General features: G+C 35.2%; 2 protein-coding genes across 3 annotated transcripts; one reads left to right on the top strand and one right to left on the bottom strand.

Moving 5' to 3' along the window:
* Window positions 1-1036: 1036 nt before the first annotated feature.
* Window positions 1037-9348, bottom strand: ppm1ka (protein phosphatase, Mg2+/Mn2+ dependent 1Ka). Its single transcript, XM_042512304.2, has 9 exons — window positions 9214-9348; window positions 7105-7258; window positions 6828-7004; window positions 6551-6723; window positions 6361-6461; window positions 5441-5606; window positions 3414-3558; window positions 3190-3324; window positions 1037-2392 (listed from the first exon to the last, which is right to left on the bottom strand). Exons 2-9 carry the CDS (start codon window positions 7204-7206, stop codon window positions 2267-2269), a joined length of 1125 nt encoding a protein of 374 aa, XP_042368238.2. The 5' UTR covers window positions 7207-7258; window positions 9214-9348; the 3' UTR covers window positions 1037-2266.
* A 1290-nt stretch (window positions 9349-10638) lies between these two features.
* LOC121962115 (uncharacterized) lies at window positions 10639-14856 on the top strand. Of its 2 annotated transcripts, XM_088073775.1 has the most exons (10): window positions 10639-10748; window positions 10829-10891; window positions 11479-11684; window positions 11892-12039; window positions 12580-12700; window positions 13023-13186; window positions 13345-13492; window positions 13890-14005; window positions 14094-14197; window positions 14536-14856. In XM_088073775.1, the coding sequence occupies exons 1-9, from the start codon at window positions 10715-10717 to the stop codon at window positions 14150-14152; spliced, it is 1059 nt and encodes a 352-aa protein (XP_087929901.1). In that variant the 5' UTR covers window positions 10639-10714; the 3' UTR covers window positions 14153-14197; window positions 14536-14856. The 2 variants fall into 2 exon arrangements, with proteins under 2 accessions (XP_087929901.1, XP_042368246.2); XM_042512312.2 differs by lacking the exon at window positions 14536-14856 and having other exon boundaries at window positions 14094-14331.
* Window positions 14857-15098: the final 242 nt, after the last annotated feature.

Consider the following 15098-nt stretch of genomic DNA (forward strand, 5'->3'; position numbering starts at 1 on the left):
TTCACAGTAAAAGTACTGCAGTGAAAATGTTCCTTCAGTATTAATATAAAATTAAAGCTTAAAAGTATAAAATTATGTTGTGAGATGATTCTGACTCGAGCTAACTGGTGCTTTTTATTTCAAAAACACGGGAAAAATAGCAATAAGGAAATTGGTAAGAAATGTTCCACAAACTGCAAAAACAGTAAATTTAGAAAATGATTAAAATATATATTTTTTTAGGGATGAAAGAAAAAAGCTCGGAAAAAACAGTATACATAATTATGATAATTACGTATTTCAAATTATGTTAAATAATTTAATTATAAAATTCTCATTATTCTATTTTCTTGTATTTCTTCATTATAATAATAATAATTATTAATTTGACTCATTTTCTTGTACAGTTTTACTAATCTTTGCTCATTTTTCATTGACCAATACCTTCTTTCCATGTTTTCTTTTAATAAATTAAGCGAATTTGCTCAAGTTTCAAAGGGTTAATTGATTGATTGGTTCGTAAAAAATAATAATAAATAATAAAAATAATAAAAAGAAAAATAATGAAAAGAGCACACAAAGACTCTTTCACAATGTTTGTTTAACCTCAACATGATTAAAAATAAAATACAGTTATTAACAATATTCAAAGAAAAAGCAGAAAGTCTTTAATTTGTTAAACAAAAACCATGAAACATAGAAATAGAAATATTTTTACATGAAAAATCTAAATAATGGGGAATTATTTTTGTGTCACTGATTAATAATTTCCTGGTAGTTATTTATTATTTCTATTTAAACATATTTTATAAACTCAATTCATTTGTTTTGTGTGCCAAAATTTTAAAAAGTAACCAAAGCTGTCAGATAAATAAAGACGAAACTGACATGAAAGGAAAAGACTCTAGTAAAGTACAAGTACCTTCAGCTTGTACTTAGGTAGTGTACTTGAGTAAATGTACTTCGATCACTGTGCATTCGTGAATCTGACGACAGAAAATCTGCAAAAAAAGACACGAATGTGCTCACGAACGTCTTCAGAAAAACAGACACAGAGTGAAGTTTGACGACTTTATTCGTACGGATCTGTCTCCACAGGGAGGTCAGGGGTCAAAGGTCACACGCGTGGAGCGTCTGTGTCTCGTTCGGAAACACAGAAAGTCAAAACAAAGTCAAATTATAAAGTTTTAGGCAATTTTTTTTTTACTGTAAATACAGAAAATCTTAAGAATACACAAAATAATGTTCATATTTTCTATCTTTTTCTTGATGATTCTGATATTTTGAGCCTCGAAAATAAATAAAACGTGTAAATGTTCAGCTGGACGGATTTTAACGAACCCGTGATGACGAGTTAAAATTAATTATAGCTCCTCGTTTTCAAAACATCATGTTAAAGAAATATTAAAGTAGGAAATTAATGTTCCAGAACTGTCACATCAGAGTAATGTTACTGTCTTATGTTTGTTTTATGATGCTTTTATTTAAAATGTACGCAGATATTTGGAAACGTATTCAATTATATTTTCATTTTATTTATTTAATAATTATTGAATTCATTAATTAACTTTTTAAAAAAAAAATCTTAAATTTTTTATTTTTTGTGACTGCTCCAATCTCAAAACACATGCTTATATCTTTTGAATGTAATTTTATAAATGTATAAATTTCTAATAATAATATAATATAATATATAGAAATATAAAAGCAGTAAATTAATGTTCCAAAATTATAAAATTTACAAAAAATGTAATCATATCTGAGTAATGTTCCTATTCTGATATTTATTTAATATTTTTTATTTAAAATATAAACATTTATTTTTTTATCTTTAATTTCTTAATTATCTTTTCATTTTATTTATTTATTTTGAACTTTTTTCTTCACTTTTCTTATTTTTGACGCTGCTCTAATCTCAACATACATCTTTTGAACGCACATAAATTTGATAAATTCAGAATAATTCTTGTGTATATGAATATGTCGGGGTGTTTAATGTTTTGTCTAAACGCACACAGATAAACGACACAAACACTGCTGCAAACCTCTCTGTATGTACAACATTTTAATAAACACTATTTACACCGACGACTAACGAGCACGAAGCTGTGCAGTTACCGCCGACTCTCCGATGAGTTCAGGGTGATTCATAAATCAATAAAAAATATGAAAATGTTTGTGTCCTTCATGTTAACGTTATTGACTGCTGTAAAGCTACGTGATGTTTCGTGTGTGTGTGTGTGTGTGTGTGTGTGTGTGTGTGTGTGTGTGTGTGTGTGATCTATGCCTATCTCTCGCTCGAACAGAAGTTCCTGCTGATGCTGTAGACGGCGTTGGAGCTCTGATGTTTCCCCCACGCTCCCAACGGGACGATGATGATGGTGGCGTTGTCATCGGAGCCGTACTGCAGCGCCTGAAAACAAACAAACAAATAAACAAAAAATAAAAACAAAGAATTTATATTATTTTTAGTAAAAGGGACGGTGATGTTGGCGGACAAATCGGCTTGATTTCTTTCAAAAAGTAAAAAAAAAAAAAAGTAAAGAAAATCACCAAAAATTGCAAAAAAAATTACAGATTATAAAAACATTTGCCCAAAAGCTTTAGAGACAAACAAAATTGCCAAAAAAATGTAAAGAAAAAATAAAATAACCAAGAGATTAAAAAAAGCAATTTAAAAAAGTTTTTAAAATTCAGCTAAATTAAAAAAAAAATGCATTAGTGAAAGAAATTGTCAAATATATATATATATAGAGAAGAAGAAAATCACTGAAAAATCTTCAAGAAAAAAATTAAATTGCCTTTTTTTTTTTAAATCACCAAAAAAATTTAAATAAAAAAATCCTTAGATTTTGGAAGACACAAAGAAAAATGCCAAATTTCTTATATTTCTTTCTTAAAGAAAACGTGTCTTCCACATCGGCACATATTTATTTATTTATTTATTTATTTTTACAAAATATTATTTTTTTCCTACAGAGGTCTAAACTCCAAGTGCGTCTAAACCCTAAAAACGGACCTGGTTTTAATTTTTGCGACATGTTTTATTTTATTCTGCTTTTACATTTTTTTTGTGTTTTCTTCTCTGGGGTTAAAGGTCGCCTGATCGGACCGTCAGCTCCGTGCTGCAGATATTCGGCGTGCAGACGCAGGCGAACATTAAAGTGCATTTTGCTCTGTTTTATCCGGACGGACGCGTGACGCTCGTACCTGCTCGGCGATGACGTCAGCAGCTTCTGTGGGGTCGTGGCACTGGTTGATGACATCACAGATCTCCTGGTCGCTCAGCAGGAAGTTGATGCCGTCGGTGGTCAGAGCGAGGAAGGAGTCGCTGGCGTGATGGACCTGCAGAGACACAAACATACAACATTTCATCTGAGCGCATCAGCGAGCAAAACGGTTAATTACTGAGTTTTTACAAAAACGGAGCTCACGGTGAGCCGCCGCGTGTCCGGCTCGGCGATGACGCCGCTGCTTTTCAGGTGGAAGTCTCCGATGCTGCGGGTCATGGCGAGACGGCCGTTAACGTTCGCCACGCCGACGCTGTTCCACGTCACGAAGCCGCCAAACCTCTGGATCCTGAACACAAACACACGGTCAGTCAGCAGTGCGACGTAACAGAGTACATTTACTCAAGTACTGCAGTAAAAATCTGAAGTACTTTTCCTTTATTTTATTATTTTTATTAAAAAATACAAAAAACACAACAAAAAATATGTATGTTATTATCATAATGATCAAAATGATTTTACAGGAATGTTATTATTATTACCCCAAAATTATATTATTTTGGGTTAATTTTCTAAAATATGTATAAAAAGTGTGGAAAGAAGGCAATCAGTAAATTAAGAAATGGCCCAAAAATTAGTGAAAGTCAAAAGAAATAACTTCTGAAATTACAAAATTAAGCCAAAAAAAGAACAAACACATAAGCAAAAAAGGAAAAAAAAAAAGCATTAAAAAAATCAACATTAAATAGCTGCAGCAGCAACCTGGTTTCAGTACTTATACCGCGTCATATAACATATGACTATTATCATACCGTGTACATTTATTTATTCTATCTATAGTTTTTTTAAAAATGCACCTTTATTTATTTTTAAAAGAGACTTTTTACGCATACTTCCATTAAAAAAAAATGTTTTAAATTTGTTCTGTAATAAAACGTCAGTTCAATGCTCCTGTACCAAAAAATAAATAAATAAATAAATAAAAATTATTTCTGTTATTTTTCTTTGGTGATTTTCTTTTCTTATTTTTTTTTAAATGTTTTTATTTAAAACTTTTTAATTTTTTTGATTTTTGCCATTTTTTATTTTTTTTCTCGTGATTTTTAAAGAACACATGAGCAAAAAAGGGAGAAAAAAAGCATTTTCTGTGGAAGTCTTTTAATCATTATTAGACCATGTCATTTCCCAAGTTTTTTGACAATTTTCTGATTTTTTTTTTTGTGGGACATTTCTTGCTCTCTGTCTTTTTCCCAATTTTTTTTACAAAGAAATCAAGCAAATTTAAACAAGAAATCTTCCGTCGATCCAGATTTCAAAACTGTCATTTGATCTTTTCATTATATTTAGATGAAAATAAATCAGCGAGACCTGACGACAGTTAATGACTTTGACTTTTAGTGTTTGTAGGTCGCCGAGTTAAACTTAGACGCAGTCTGATGTAACATGACACGAGCTGAAGGGAAACCCAAACCTGTCAGAGTCTAATAATACACACCGAACTCAGCCGCCGGCTTCGCTCTGCAGCGTTCACACGGACACAAAATACACCTGCACCTTTGATTCTGAACGAATCTGCGTATCTGATGAAAAAGACAGAGTCTCGGTGCTGAGAAGCCTTACAGAGTTTATATTTAGTGCTCTTCTGCCTCCGAAATTCTCTGCTCAGGAGACGAGGAACACGAAGTAACATTCGTGGACGTGTTTCGGGCTCCGGTTTCTCAAACAGAACGACATCTTCCTCGTTCCTTCATGACGTCAAACTCTGACACCAAACACGACTTCATCTCACGAGTCTTTTACGTCTCAGTTTTCTTCTTTTAAATCTCTCAAACCGGCTTACATAACTTTTTATCCTCCTTTAACCCTTTGAAACCCGAGAAAAAACCGGCCTGACTTCTTTCAGAACGTGGGAAGAAAGCTGAGAGAAATGAAAATTATTATTATTATTTATTATTATTATTTAAAAACAACAAAAAACAAAAATGAAACAAGAAAATGTTAAAAAATAAATTTCTAAATCTACCAATTTCTTGAAATTTATATAAATAAATTATTTATTTATTTATTTTTCAGGTTATTTAATTAAACAGATTTTTTTCTCCAAATGTTTTATTTTTCTGTTAACTATTGTTAACTATTTATTTATTACAGGCGACAGGTGATTATCTGCAGTAAAAGTACCATTAATCCGAACAGGTAGTAGTCGTAGTAGTAACAGTAGCAGTGCGTACCTTTGTCTCTCGTCCTCGCGGTCAGGTGTGTGATCTTTGGTCAGCTTGTTGGCTCGTCCCTTCCGGCACAACATCGCCCGGCTGTCGCCAGCGCTACCGACCACCAGCTCCACGCCGTCACGTAGCATAGCAACCGTCGCCGTGGTGCCGGCTGTCAGGAAGGAGGCTGGAGAAATTGACAGTGAAATCAGACAATAAAAAGAAAGTCAAAATTAGTAAATGGTGACAAAAAACCCTGAGAATTATTTTTTTTAATAGTCTGTAAAAACAAGGAAATTAAAAAAATATGGAAAAATATCCAGAAAACATAACACATGATTATTATAATTAGATACTTAAAAATATGCTAAAGAAAAATAATTATACTCATATTTTCAAATTTTTAGCATCCTTTTTTGGGCCAATTCCTGTTTGTTGATTAACTTTCCTTTCCCTTTGTTTTTTAATTTTTTTATATAATTTAACAGATATTATCATTAGAAATTAATGGCAAAAATATGTTACAAAATATACATATATATATATATATATATATATATATATATATATATATATATATACTTAATTTTTAGTACTTTTTCCAGGCCATTTCCTTGTTTGTTTTTGTGTTTGACTTTCCTCTTATAATAATTATTATTATCATTTTACATTTGCTTATTTTCAAGTCATTTTCTTGTAACTTTTTCACTAACTTTTTGTAAAATTTTGGTCCATGTCTTGTAATGTTGCTCGTTGTTTTTGCATTAAATTAAACCTCTTTGGGTTTCAAAGGGTTTTCTTTGATGTTTTTTCTTAATTTTTCCTCTTTTAACACAAAGATTTTAAAATAAAAATTACTTTTAAATGTTCTGCATTGTTATTATTTCTGTACTTGTGTGTGTGTGTGTGTGTGTGTGTGTGTGTGTGTGTGTGTGTCTCACCGTTGTTGAAGTAGCTGAGGTGTGTGTGCAGCGCCTTGTCGACGTCTAAAAACGCTTTCTTTAAAACTCTCTCCAGGTCGTCGTCGTCCTCCAGAGCGTCCCTGAACACAAACAGTTGCTAAATTAATTTAATTTTTCATTCATCGTTTTTATCGATTCATTTATCGATTTTACACCAAAAATATCGAACCTGATGAATTTCTCCATGAAGGTGTGGCAGTAGTCGGCGGCGTGCGGACCGCCATGGCCGTCGAACACGGCAAAGTACAGCAGGTTGTCATGGATACGAGCGATGCGGAGACGGTCCTCGTTCTGCTTCCTGAGACCCAAAACCGACGCGCTGCCGACCCGAGACAGGCTGACCTGAGAGGGTTAATTCATCCCGTCATCCATCCATTCATCTGTTTATTTATTATCGATCATATATCTGTTTTTTCAGTATTGGTCATTGATCCGTCCCTCGGTACCTGTGGGATGGGTTTTCCGTATCGGATGCTGGACGGCAGCAGTATCGGCTCTTCTATCCTGTTGTCCCAGATACCGAATGAGTCCCAGGTGACCGGCCGCCCGCTGCCGTCGCTGTCGAAGCGCGCGGAGCCGCTGGCCCGCCGCGTGCCCACCACCCCGAGCAAAGCCCCGCCCACCTGCAGGGCGACCAATCAGACTTTCATTTTTTCTTTAAAGAGCTGCTTTGCGTTTGTTTCGATTTGTGGTTTGATTCAAAAACAAACATCACAGACTCACCTGTCCGGAGGTTTCAGGTGAGGAGCGCGCGGCGAGGAGGGTTTGTCTGGCGACGGCGGAGCGACCACATCGCAGCAGACTGAGCAGCGCTGGAGACGACATGTGTGACGTCAGTGACAGCTGTGGCGGAAACACCTGGCCGCGCGGCGGGTTTCTGAAATAATAAAAATAAAGTCAGACAAGAGCCAAAAATCACATCTTCAAATCCATCGTGTCTAAAATAGCTGCAGCAGCAACCTGCGACATTTAACATATGACGATTATCATACCGTGTACATTTGTTTATACTATCTATAGTTTTTCTTTTACACCTTTATTTATTTTTAAAAGAGACTTTTTACCTCCATGAAAAATATGTTTTAAATTTGTTCTGTAATAAAACGTCAGTTCAATGCTCCTGTACCAAAAAAATTAAAATATAAAAAATTCTTTCTGTTATTTTTCTTTGGTGATTTTCTTTTCTTTCTTTCTTTCTTTTTTTAAAAATGTTTTTATTTAAAACTTTTTAATTTTTTGATTTTTGACATTTTTTATTTATTTTTCTGGTAATTTTCAAAGAAGTCATTTTGGCATTTTTTTCTTTAAACATTTTTTGGTGATTTCTTTTCCTTCAGAAATGTTTGAGTTTTTTCTTCAAACAGTTTTGCTAACTTTTTTCTCTTTGTTATAATAAAAGTAGAATATTAGCCCCTTAATTGCTGTGAAAAAGAAATAGCCTTTAAAGTAGCAGAAAATGTAAATACTCAACTAAAGTACAATTACATAAGTGCAGGACTGAATGTACTTGTGAAGTCGTCACCTTTACTCTATTTCTGTGACGCAATTTGATCTTTTGCCAAAGCGTCCGTGTGAAGTGTCAGTATAAATAAAGTTGTGTTGGTAATCAGTATATGACATTGATTGCTTCACCAACTGATGATATTCAAACTCAGTGCAGCCAAAAAAAACGCTCGTCAGAGAGGTCGGACTTTATGTAAACGGTGTGTGCGACCTTTACGAGGCTCCAGAACAGTTTGTACACAGAAACACACGTGACCCCCCCACTGTTGATAAAACACAACAATGCACATGCGTGTTCGGGTGCACATGAGCTGACAGAGAGGTTACACACTGACCCACATACCAGAGTACACACTTACCACAACAGACCACCTCCTACGGTTGGTTTATTATTATTATTATTATTATTATTATAATAACACAAATTAAAAACCACAACATACTGCAAAAAAAGTCTGTTAAAAAATAGAATTAAATAAAATAAAGACTAAAAATAAGTGTATTTGTACTCTAACAATAACAGTTTTCTGTAAAATTAGCTCATAGGACAACAAAGCCTAAATTATAAATAGTACTATTGAAGTCTTACAAAAATAAAATAATAAAAGTCCCATTAGATGGAGTTAAACAAACAAAAAAGTCAATTAAAATAGATAACAATATATTATTATTATTATTATTATTAGTAGTAGTAGTAGTAGTAGTAGTAAGAAAAGAATATAATAAAAGTCTTTTTTAAAAATAAAAAAATATGGAAACAAAGCTACTGTATTTGTACTCTAATAATAATACTATAATTTTGTAGAAATGGTTTACAGGAGCCCAAATTAAAATACTATCAAAGTATTACAAAACTAAGATAATATCTTTTATAGAAAATTACATGTATGATGAAGTTAATGTAAACTATAAACTAGCTATCATTAGTTTAAAAAAAATACTATAAACACACTGGTTAACAGCAGTGGTGGAAAGTACATATATTCAAGTACTCTACAATTTTGATTTACTTGTACTTTACTTGATTATGTCTGTTTTCTCCAACTTTATACTTCCAATACTACAAATATTGTAGAGATTACTCAATTTCATGGGATAATTCATTACCGATTTGGATTAATGATAGCCTAAAAACCTGTATAACATTACACATTACACATTAACAGCCAAAAGTGTATAAAGTTGTAAAAGTACTTCGTACTTGGTACTATTTCAAATGCTGGACTTTTACTTGTAACAGTGTTTCTACACTGTGATTTTTGTAAATTTGCTATTTTTCCATAACTGGTTAAAAGGACAATAAAGTCAAAAATGGTTGTAAAAACTCACCTTCTTCTTTTTTAATTTTACTGGTGATTTTTCCCGCCGGTGCTGTTTCCGTGGCAACAGGTCTCCTTGAGCTCCCGCAGCTGCCTCGAGCCGTCCAGGTGCCCTCGCGCTGTGGCTGTTGAGCTCGAGGGGGGCTTGGCTCGAGGGCACTGAAACTGAGCCACAGTCGGCCAATCAGAACCCGAGCTCGGTGCTGACGTCATCGTGGAACAAGGGCGTGCCTGTTTTTGGCGCCAAGCCAGATTAAACAAAAAAAGAAATAAAGATTAGAATTTAGATTCTCTTTTGGCACATTTTTTTGGTTGATCATTTTTCCAAAAAGTATATAATTATATATATATATATATATATAATAATTTAATAATAATTATATGAATATAATTAATTTAAAAAAAAAACACCTAAAAATGATCATTTTAGTGTCCTATCTGAAACAACATCAAATACACATACAAGAAAAAAAAAAAATTTTACAAAAAATATAACAAAATGAAAAAAATGAAACAAAAACAAGAATCCAGATAACATTACGCTGTACGAGGGAGAATCAAACCAAGACAAATACACCTTGTTCATTTTTATTAGATATAAATTTACTGATTTTTTGAGAGGTCTTTTATAGCTTTTTTGTGTTTTTTAATTTAGAATCTCTCTTTTTCTCTCTCATACATAATACACACGACTACATTTTCTTGATTATAATTATACACTTTTACTGAAGTAGGCTGACATTTTAAAATTAGGACTTTTACTTGTAACAGAGTACTTGTACTATGCAATAAAGAACTTGAATACTTCATCCAACATTGATTTTAAGCTTCTAGCCTCTGGGTGGCAGCAAAACCTGTCTATTAAAAAAGAAAAATTATTGACATAACAGCTATTTGTTTTACTGCTCCATCTGTGGGCATAAAACTCAAAATCCAATGCAACTCACCAACATTAATCTGCACAATATAATTTAACGTTAACTAATGTATATATCACAATGTAAAATTTAATATAGTTTTTAGTTCTATATTATTTTATATATTGATTTATTTTTGCATTTCAGCTGCATTGGACAAATTTAAAATGTGCTTGTTTTAGTATCACCATGTCAATATTTTTATATTTTACAGTTTAATCAGTATTAAATTGAAGAGTTTGTTCTTCTGTTCTATCTGCTTTATTATATGAGATCAGCTCTTATATTTGTATTTTGATGTTTATTTATGGTTATTTCCTTCACATAAAATTTACTTTAATGACACAGGAGTATATAAAGTTCTATAAAAAGGATATGTGAAATAAAATAATCACCTAAATACAAGCTCTTTTGCTTGTTTAACTTGATTCACCTTTAAACCAAAAAAAATCTAGCAACTAGAAACCAATCAGAGGGCTGGATGGGAGGTCACATGACTCACAGAGCCTTTTTTCAGGTCGTCAGGGTCAATGGCCGGCTGCAAATAAACACTGTCAGGTTTGCAGAGCGTCGATATTCATCAGAGATTTGAACATGACGAGACTCACTTCAGTCTGCGAGCTTCTCTGTGAGTGTGTCAACGTTCATTTATTATTTCACTAAAATATTTCACCATTTTTTAAAACTTATTTTGACGTTGTTTTTCAGTGCTGTGCGTCTACAGTTACTTTGTGAACACAGAAATTATTTCTGATGGATCTTCAGCTCACAGTGAGTATTTTTCTACAAAACACATTTTATAACATCTGCAGAATGTTTTTCTACACCAACCTAACTTTAAAATGAGTACTTTTAATGCACAACATGAAGTTCTACTATTCATTTAGTTTGATTTCATTTCTGTTTTTACTTTAGTCTCAGCAACTTATCCAATCATATTCACGATTCTTCTGCCGTATCATTTTTGTTCAAAGTTTAACATAAATATCATAATTTTAAAATATAGATAATAATAATAATAATAATAATAACAATAATAATAATAATACTTTGTAACTACTATTATTATTTTGGCAATTTTTATAATAATAATTATTCAAAATATTAATTTTGAATTTGCAATTCATTATTATTTTAGACTTTTTGGAACTGATGCACACGAGATTTGTATATAAAGCTTTATTGTATAAAAATCTTATTTAATAAGTCTTGCCAACTGTTCTATTTCCAGCTTGTCTTATCAGATTCATTATTATCGTTTGTTTTTATCTTTTGTTATTGTTGGGTGATATTTTTAATAAATAAAGTCAGGTATAACCTGATAAAACAACGTACCTTTCTCCTCTGTCGGCCGTCAGACGTACAGCGGCGGGACGCCAGCTCCAAGTTGTTTTTCACTGAAGTCATGGTGACGAAGATGACGGTCTCTCCGACCTGGTACGTCAGTGAAGGCGACACTGTGGTGATCAACTGCACCACGCACGCTGACAACGGGAACTACAGCGACAGCATGGACCTGCAACTGACCTGGACCAGGATGAGCCCTGCAGAGAGGACCAAGAAGGTTTGGAGCATCAACATTCAGACCCTACGACCTCGCAACTGACCACTTTAGCCACAGATTCCTCCGCAGTCTTCTTCACTTCCTGCCTCTCATCTGACTTTCAGGATTACGTGACTAAAAACAAGCTATTCTCGACACTTTGGCTCGTGTGTTTTTGGTTTTGGAAAGGCTGCTGGCATAATGATATCATCTTCTCTCCTTTCACAGGTCTTAGTGAGTCAACGGGCGTCTAAAGGCATCTCCTATGTGCTGAGCCCCGTTACCCATGAGCACCAGGGTGTCTACACCTGTGACGATGACGGCAGCTTCCCTCGTGTTTATGTTCGAGATTGGCACCAAATTCTCTGGGTGGCTGGTTAGGAACAAACGTTGATTTCATATTACACGAAAATACAGCTTGTTCTCAATCCAAACTCGTAAATAGTGCCGCTCTGTCAGTGCTTTCAGCGTACAAGCGTGACGCCAAAGTCACCTCCCGCGTCCAACCGTAAACAGGCTGGACGGCGTCAGATGAGGATGTGCTCGGACAGAACCAGCGGCGTTGTTGTTATACGCCACAGAGTTTACTTCCCGTGTGGATGAGATTTTATTTCTACACCTTCTATGTGCCTGTTTTGCCTAAACGTATCCGTCCGTGACTTCGGTGCCTAATCCAAACCATCGTGACTGTCCGCACTGTTGTGTAAACGAGGACACATATTGCACCACCATGTGGTTTTGTTGACGTCACGGTAACAACATCCCAGAGCGTTAACAGCTGACACGGATACCTAAAACGTCAAAAACACACGCAGAAGGTCACTGACAGAGCGGTACCATGTGACGAGTTGGGAGAAGACGTGTTGGAAAATAATCAGTTATTATTTTCGTGGATTTCTGTTAACTCCCAACACAGATGCTTCTCCGAGAGCCGCCATAGATGTGAGCAGCCACAGCAGGAACCAGTTCTTCAATGGCGAGACGTTCAATGTGAGCTGCCAGCTGCCCGACGATAACTCCCAGTGGGAGATGATGAGGTCAGACTTTTACTTTGACACTGTGCGCCAGATTTGAAGAGATTTCATCAAAGTGTTCTTGAAATATCACGAAGATCCAATAAGATGGATGAAAGGTCACAGTGACCTATGAGCACCAAATTCTTGTCAGTTTATCCTTGAGTCCAAATTGACATTTTTGCCAAATTTGGTGAAATTCCTGCGAGGTGTTCTTGAAATAATATGAATATCTGTCCAGTGGTTTTTGAGATATTTAAGTGTAAACTATAGTATTTAGTGTGACACACTCACTTAAACTCAAAAACTACAAGATTAACAACACATGGTGCTTCTGTTTTACAAGATTCGACAACTTTATGGGAAATATCAGAGAGTGTCGAAATCAAGTGACCTCAGGACGCCGCCTGTCCTGCACGGTCCGTGCTGGATACCCCTGGTCGGACGTCCTGTACTGGTGTGAGACTCCAGCAGGAGAGAGGAGCAACGCCCTCAACATCACCACCGCTGGTACTCAGCCTTTCCTCAGGGGTGAAGGTCTTTTTTATTTAGTGAGCGATCAGTAAACAAGCTCCGATGCCCAGTCGACAACAGGACAGTAAGTTCATGCATTTGATTTAAACAAAGTATTTGCAAACTGCAGCTCAGCCAAACTGTCCTCTGTGCAGCTGGTGTGAGGGTGGTCCTAGAGAGCCCGCCACTTCCTGTGTTTGAAGGCGAGGACGTGACGCTACGCTGTTTACACAAAAACAGAACCACAGAGGAAAAAACCTCCAACTTCAGAGCCGACTTCTACAAGAACCACCGTCAGATAAGGTAAAATATCCCATTACTTTGGGTGATTAATATTTACTTTACATGTTAGAATATTCGTTACAGGTTTGGCACCATCGTGTAAAGCCGAAATCTGTCTTAAGTTACTGGGATGTCAACAAAAAAGGTTTGTCAAACATTGCTGTGCTCTTTTAAATCAGTCAAGCAGCACTGAAAAGTGTTAATGTCCCGACCAAAAATCAGCCTCTGCGTTTCCAGGATCGAGGATATTGTTATTAACCAGGGGGGCTATTTGTTGTACAGCTGTAGGGGAACCACATTTAACTATTGCAGAAACGAGGAATAATGAATAAAATATAAAGATCACACTGAGGTATTTAAAAGAGCAACTGCCAGTTATTTACACAACTTTGGTGTTTCCTGTTTTTTTGTCTTTCAGGGTTTTAACTGAAGGCAACTTGACTCTGACAGCAGTGACCAAAGCTGACGAGGGAATCTACAACTGTCGCCACCCAGTGGACGGACCGTCTCATGAAAGCTGGATCACCGTTAAAGGTACTAACACACACACACACACACACACATTCATATATATATATATATATGAATGCATATGATTTGTTTCTTGTTATGTCCATATCAGCTCGGCCGGACGAAGACCAGGCGGAGAAGAAGAGTGGTGATGTCCTCGAGACACGATAAACACTCGTGTTTGACCTCCAGGCCCGGTCACCTGCTCTCTGATTGGTCAGTTAAACCCAAACAGCTCTCATAATCGTAAACATGAGAGGATTTTTTGTATGTATCTACGTCACATATGAGAAGGATTTAGTCATTTAGTCAGACGATAATGTAAAAATAAAAACACAGAAAATCCTGCACAGATGATTTTTTAAGGTTTTGTGTCTAAATTACAAACTTTACGAGATTTTTTGAGAATGTTAATGCACACAGTGAAGTGTGTGTGTGTGTGTGTGTGTGTGTGTGTGCGACCTCAGTGTATCGGAAGCGCAGACTGAATAAAACATGGCGTAGAGACTCTGTTGTTAACACGAGCGTGACTCTAATGTTTCTGAATAATTCAGGGAAGCAACCCGGTGCTCCGTCGACAACATGACTCCACTGCTGAGATAACGGAGGGAAAGTGAGACGAGGAAGAGGAGGAAATGTGTGCAAAACGGAGGAGAAATGGAGAGAATGAAAGGACAAGAAAACAGATAAAGGAGTGTGCGTAAAGTTAATTTTCTGTGCTGGTTTTCTGAGTCGGACATGAGGCCACAAATATGACGACAGAACGAAGAAAAGATTTTTAATTTCACGTTTAGTTTATGCTGATGTATCACGTGTGCTGTTACAATATGGCACCACAAAAAAGAAAAGTGCATTAATAAAGAAGGAAAACTGTGTTTGAGTGAAAAGGAAACAGAAAAGACGGGAACAGAAAGGAAAAAAGGGGAATGTACACGAAAAGAAAATGAAGGAAACAAAAAAGACTGTAAAGAAAAGCAAAGAAAGACAAACTCAAGAAAAGAGGGAGACAAGAAAAGGAACATAAAGAAAAGAAGAGGAAATAGGAAAAGGAAATAAAGAGAAAAGGAAAAGAAAGACAGGGAGAGGGAAAACTAAAAATGGAGACGTAAAGAGGGAA

This window comes from Plectropomus leopardus, chromosome 23 (assembly GCF_026936395.1).
Source record: "Plectropomus leopardus strain MGB_pleo_1.0 chromosome 23, ASM2693639v1, whole genome shotgun sequence".
In the NCBI taxonomy this organism is placed as follows: domain Eukaryota; kingdom Metazoa; phylum Chordata; class Actinopteri; order Perciformes; family Serranidae; genus Plectropomus; species Plectropomus leopardus.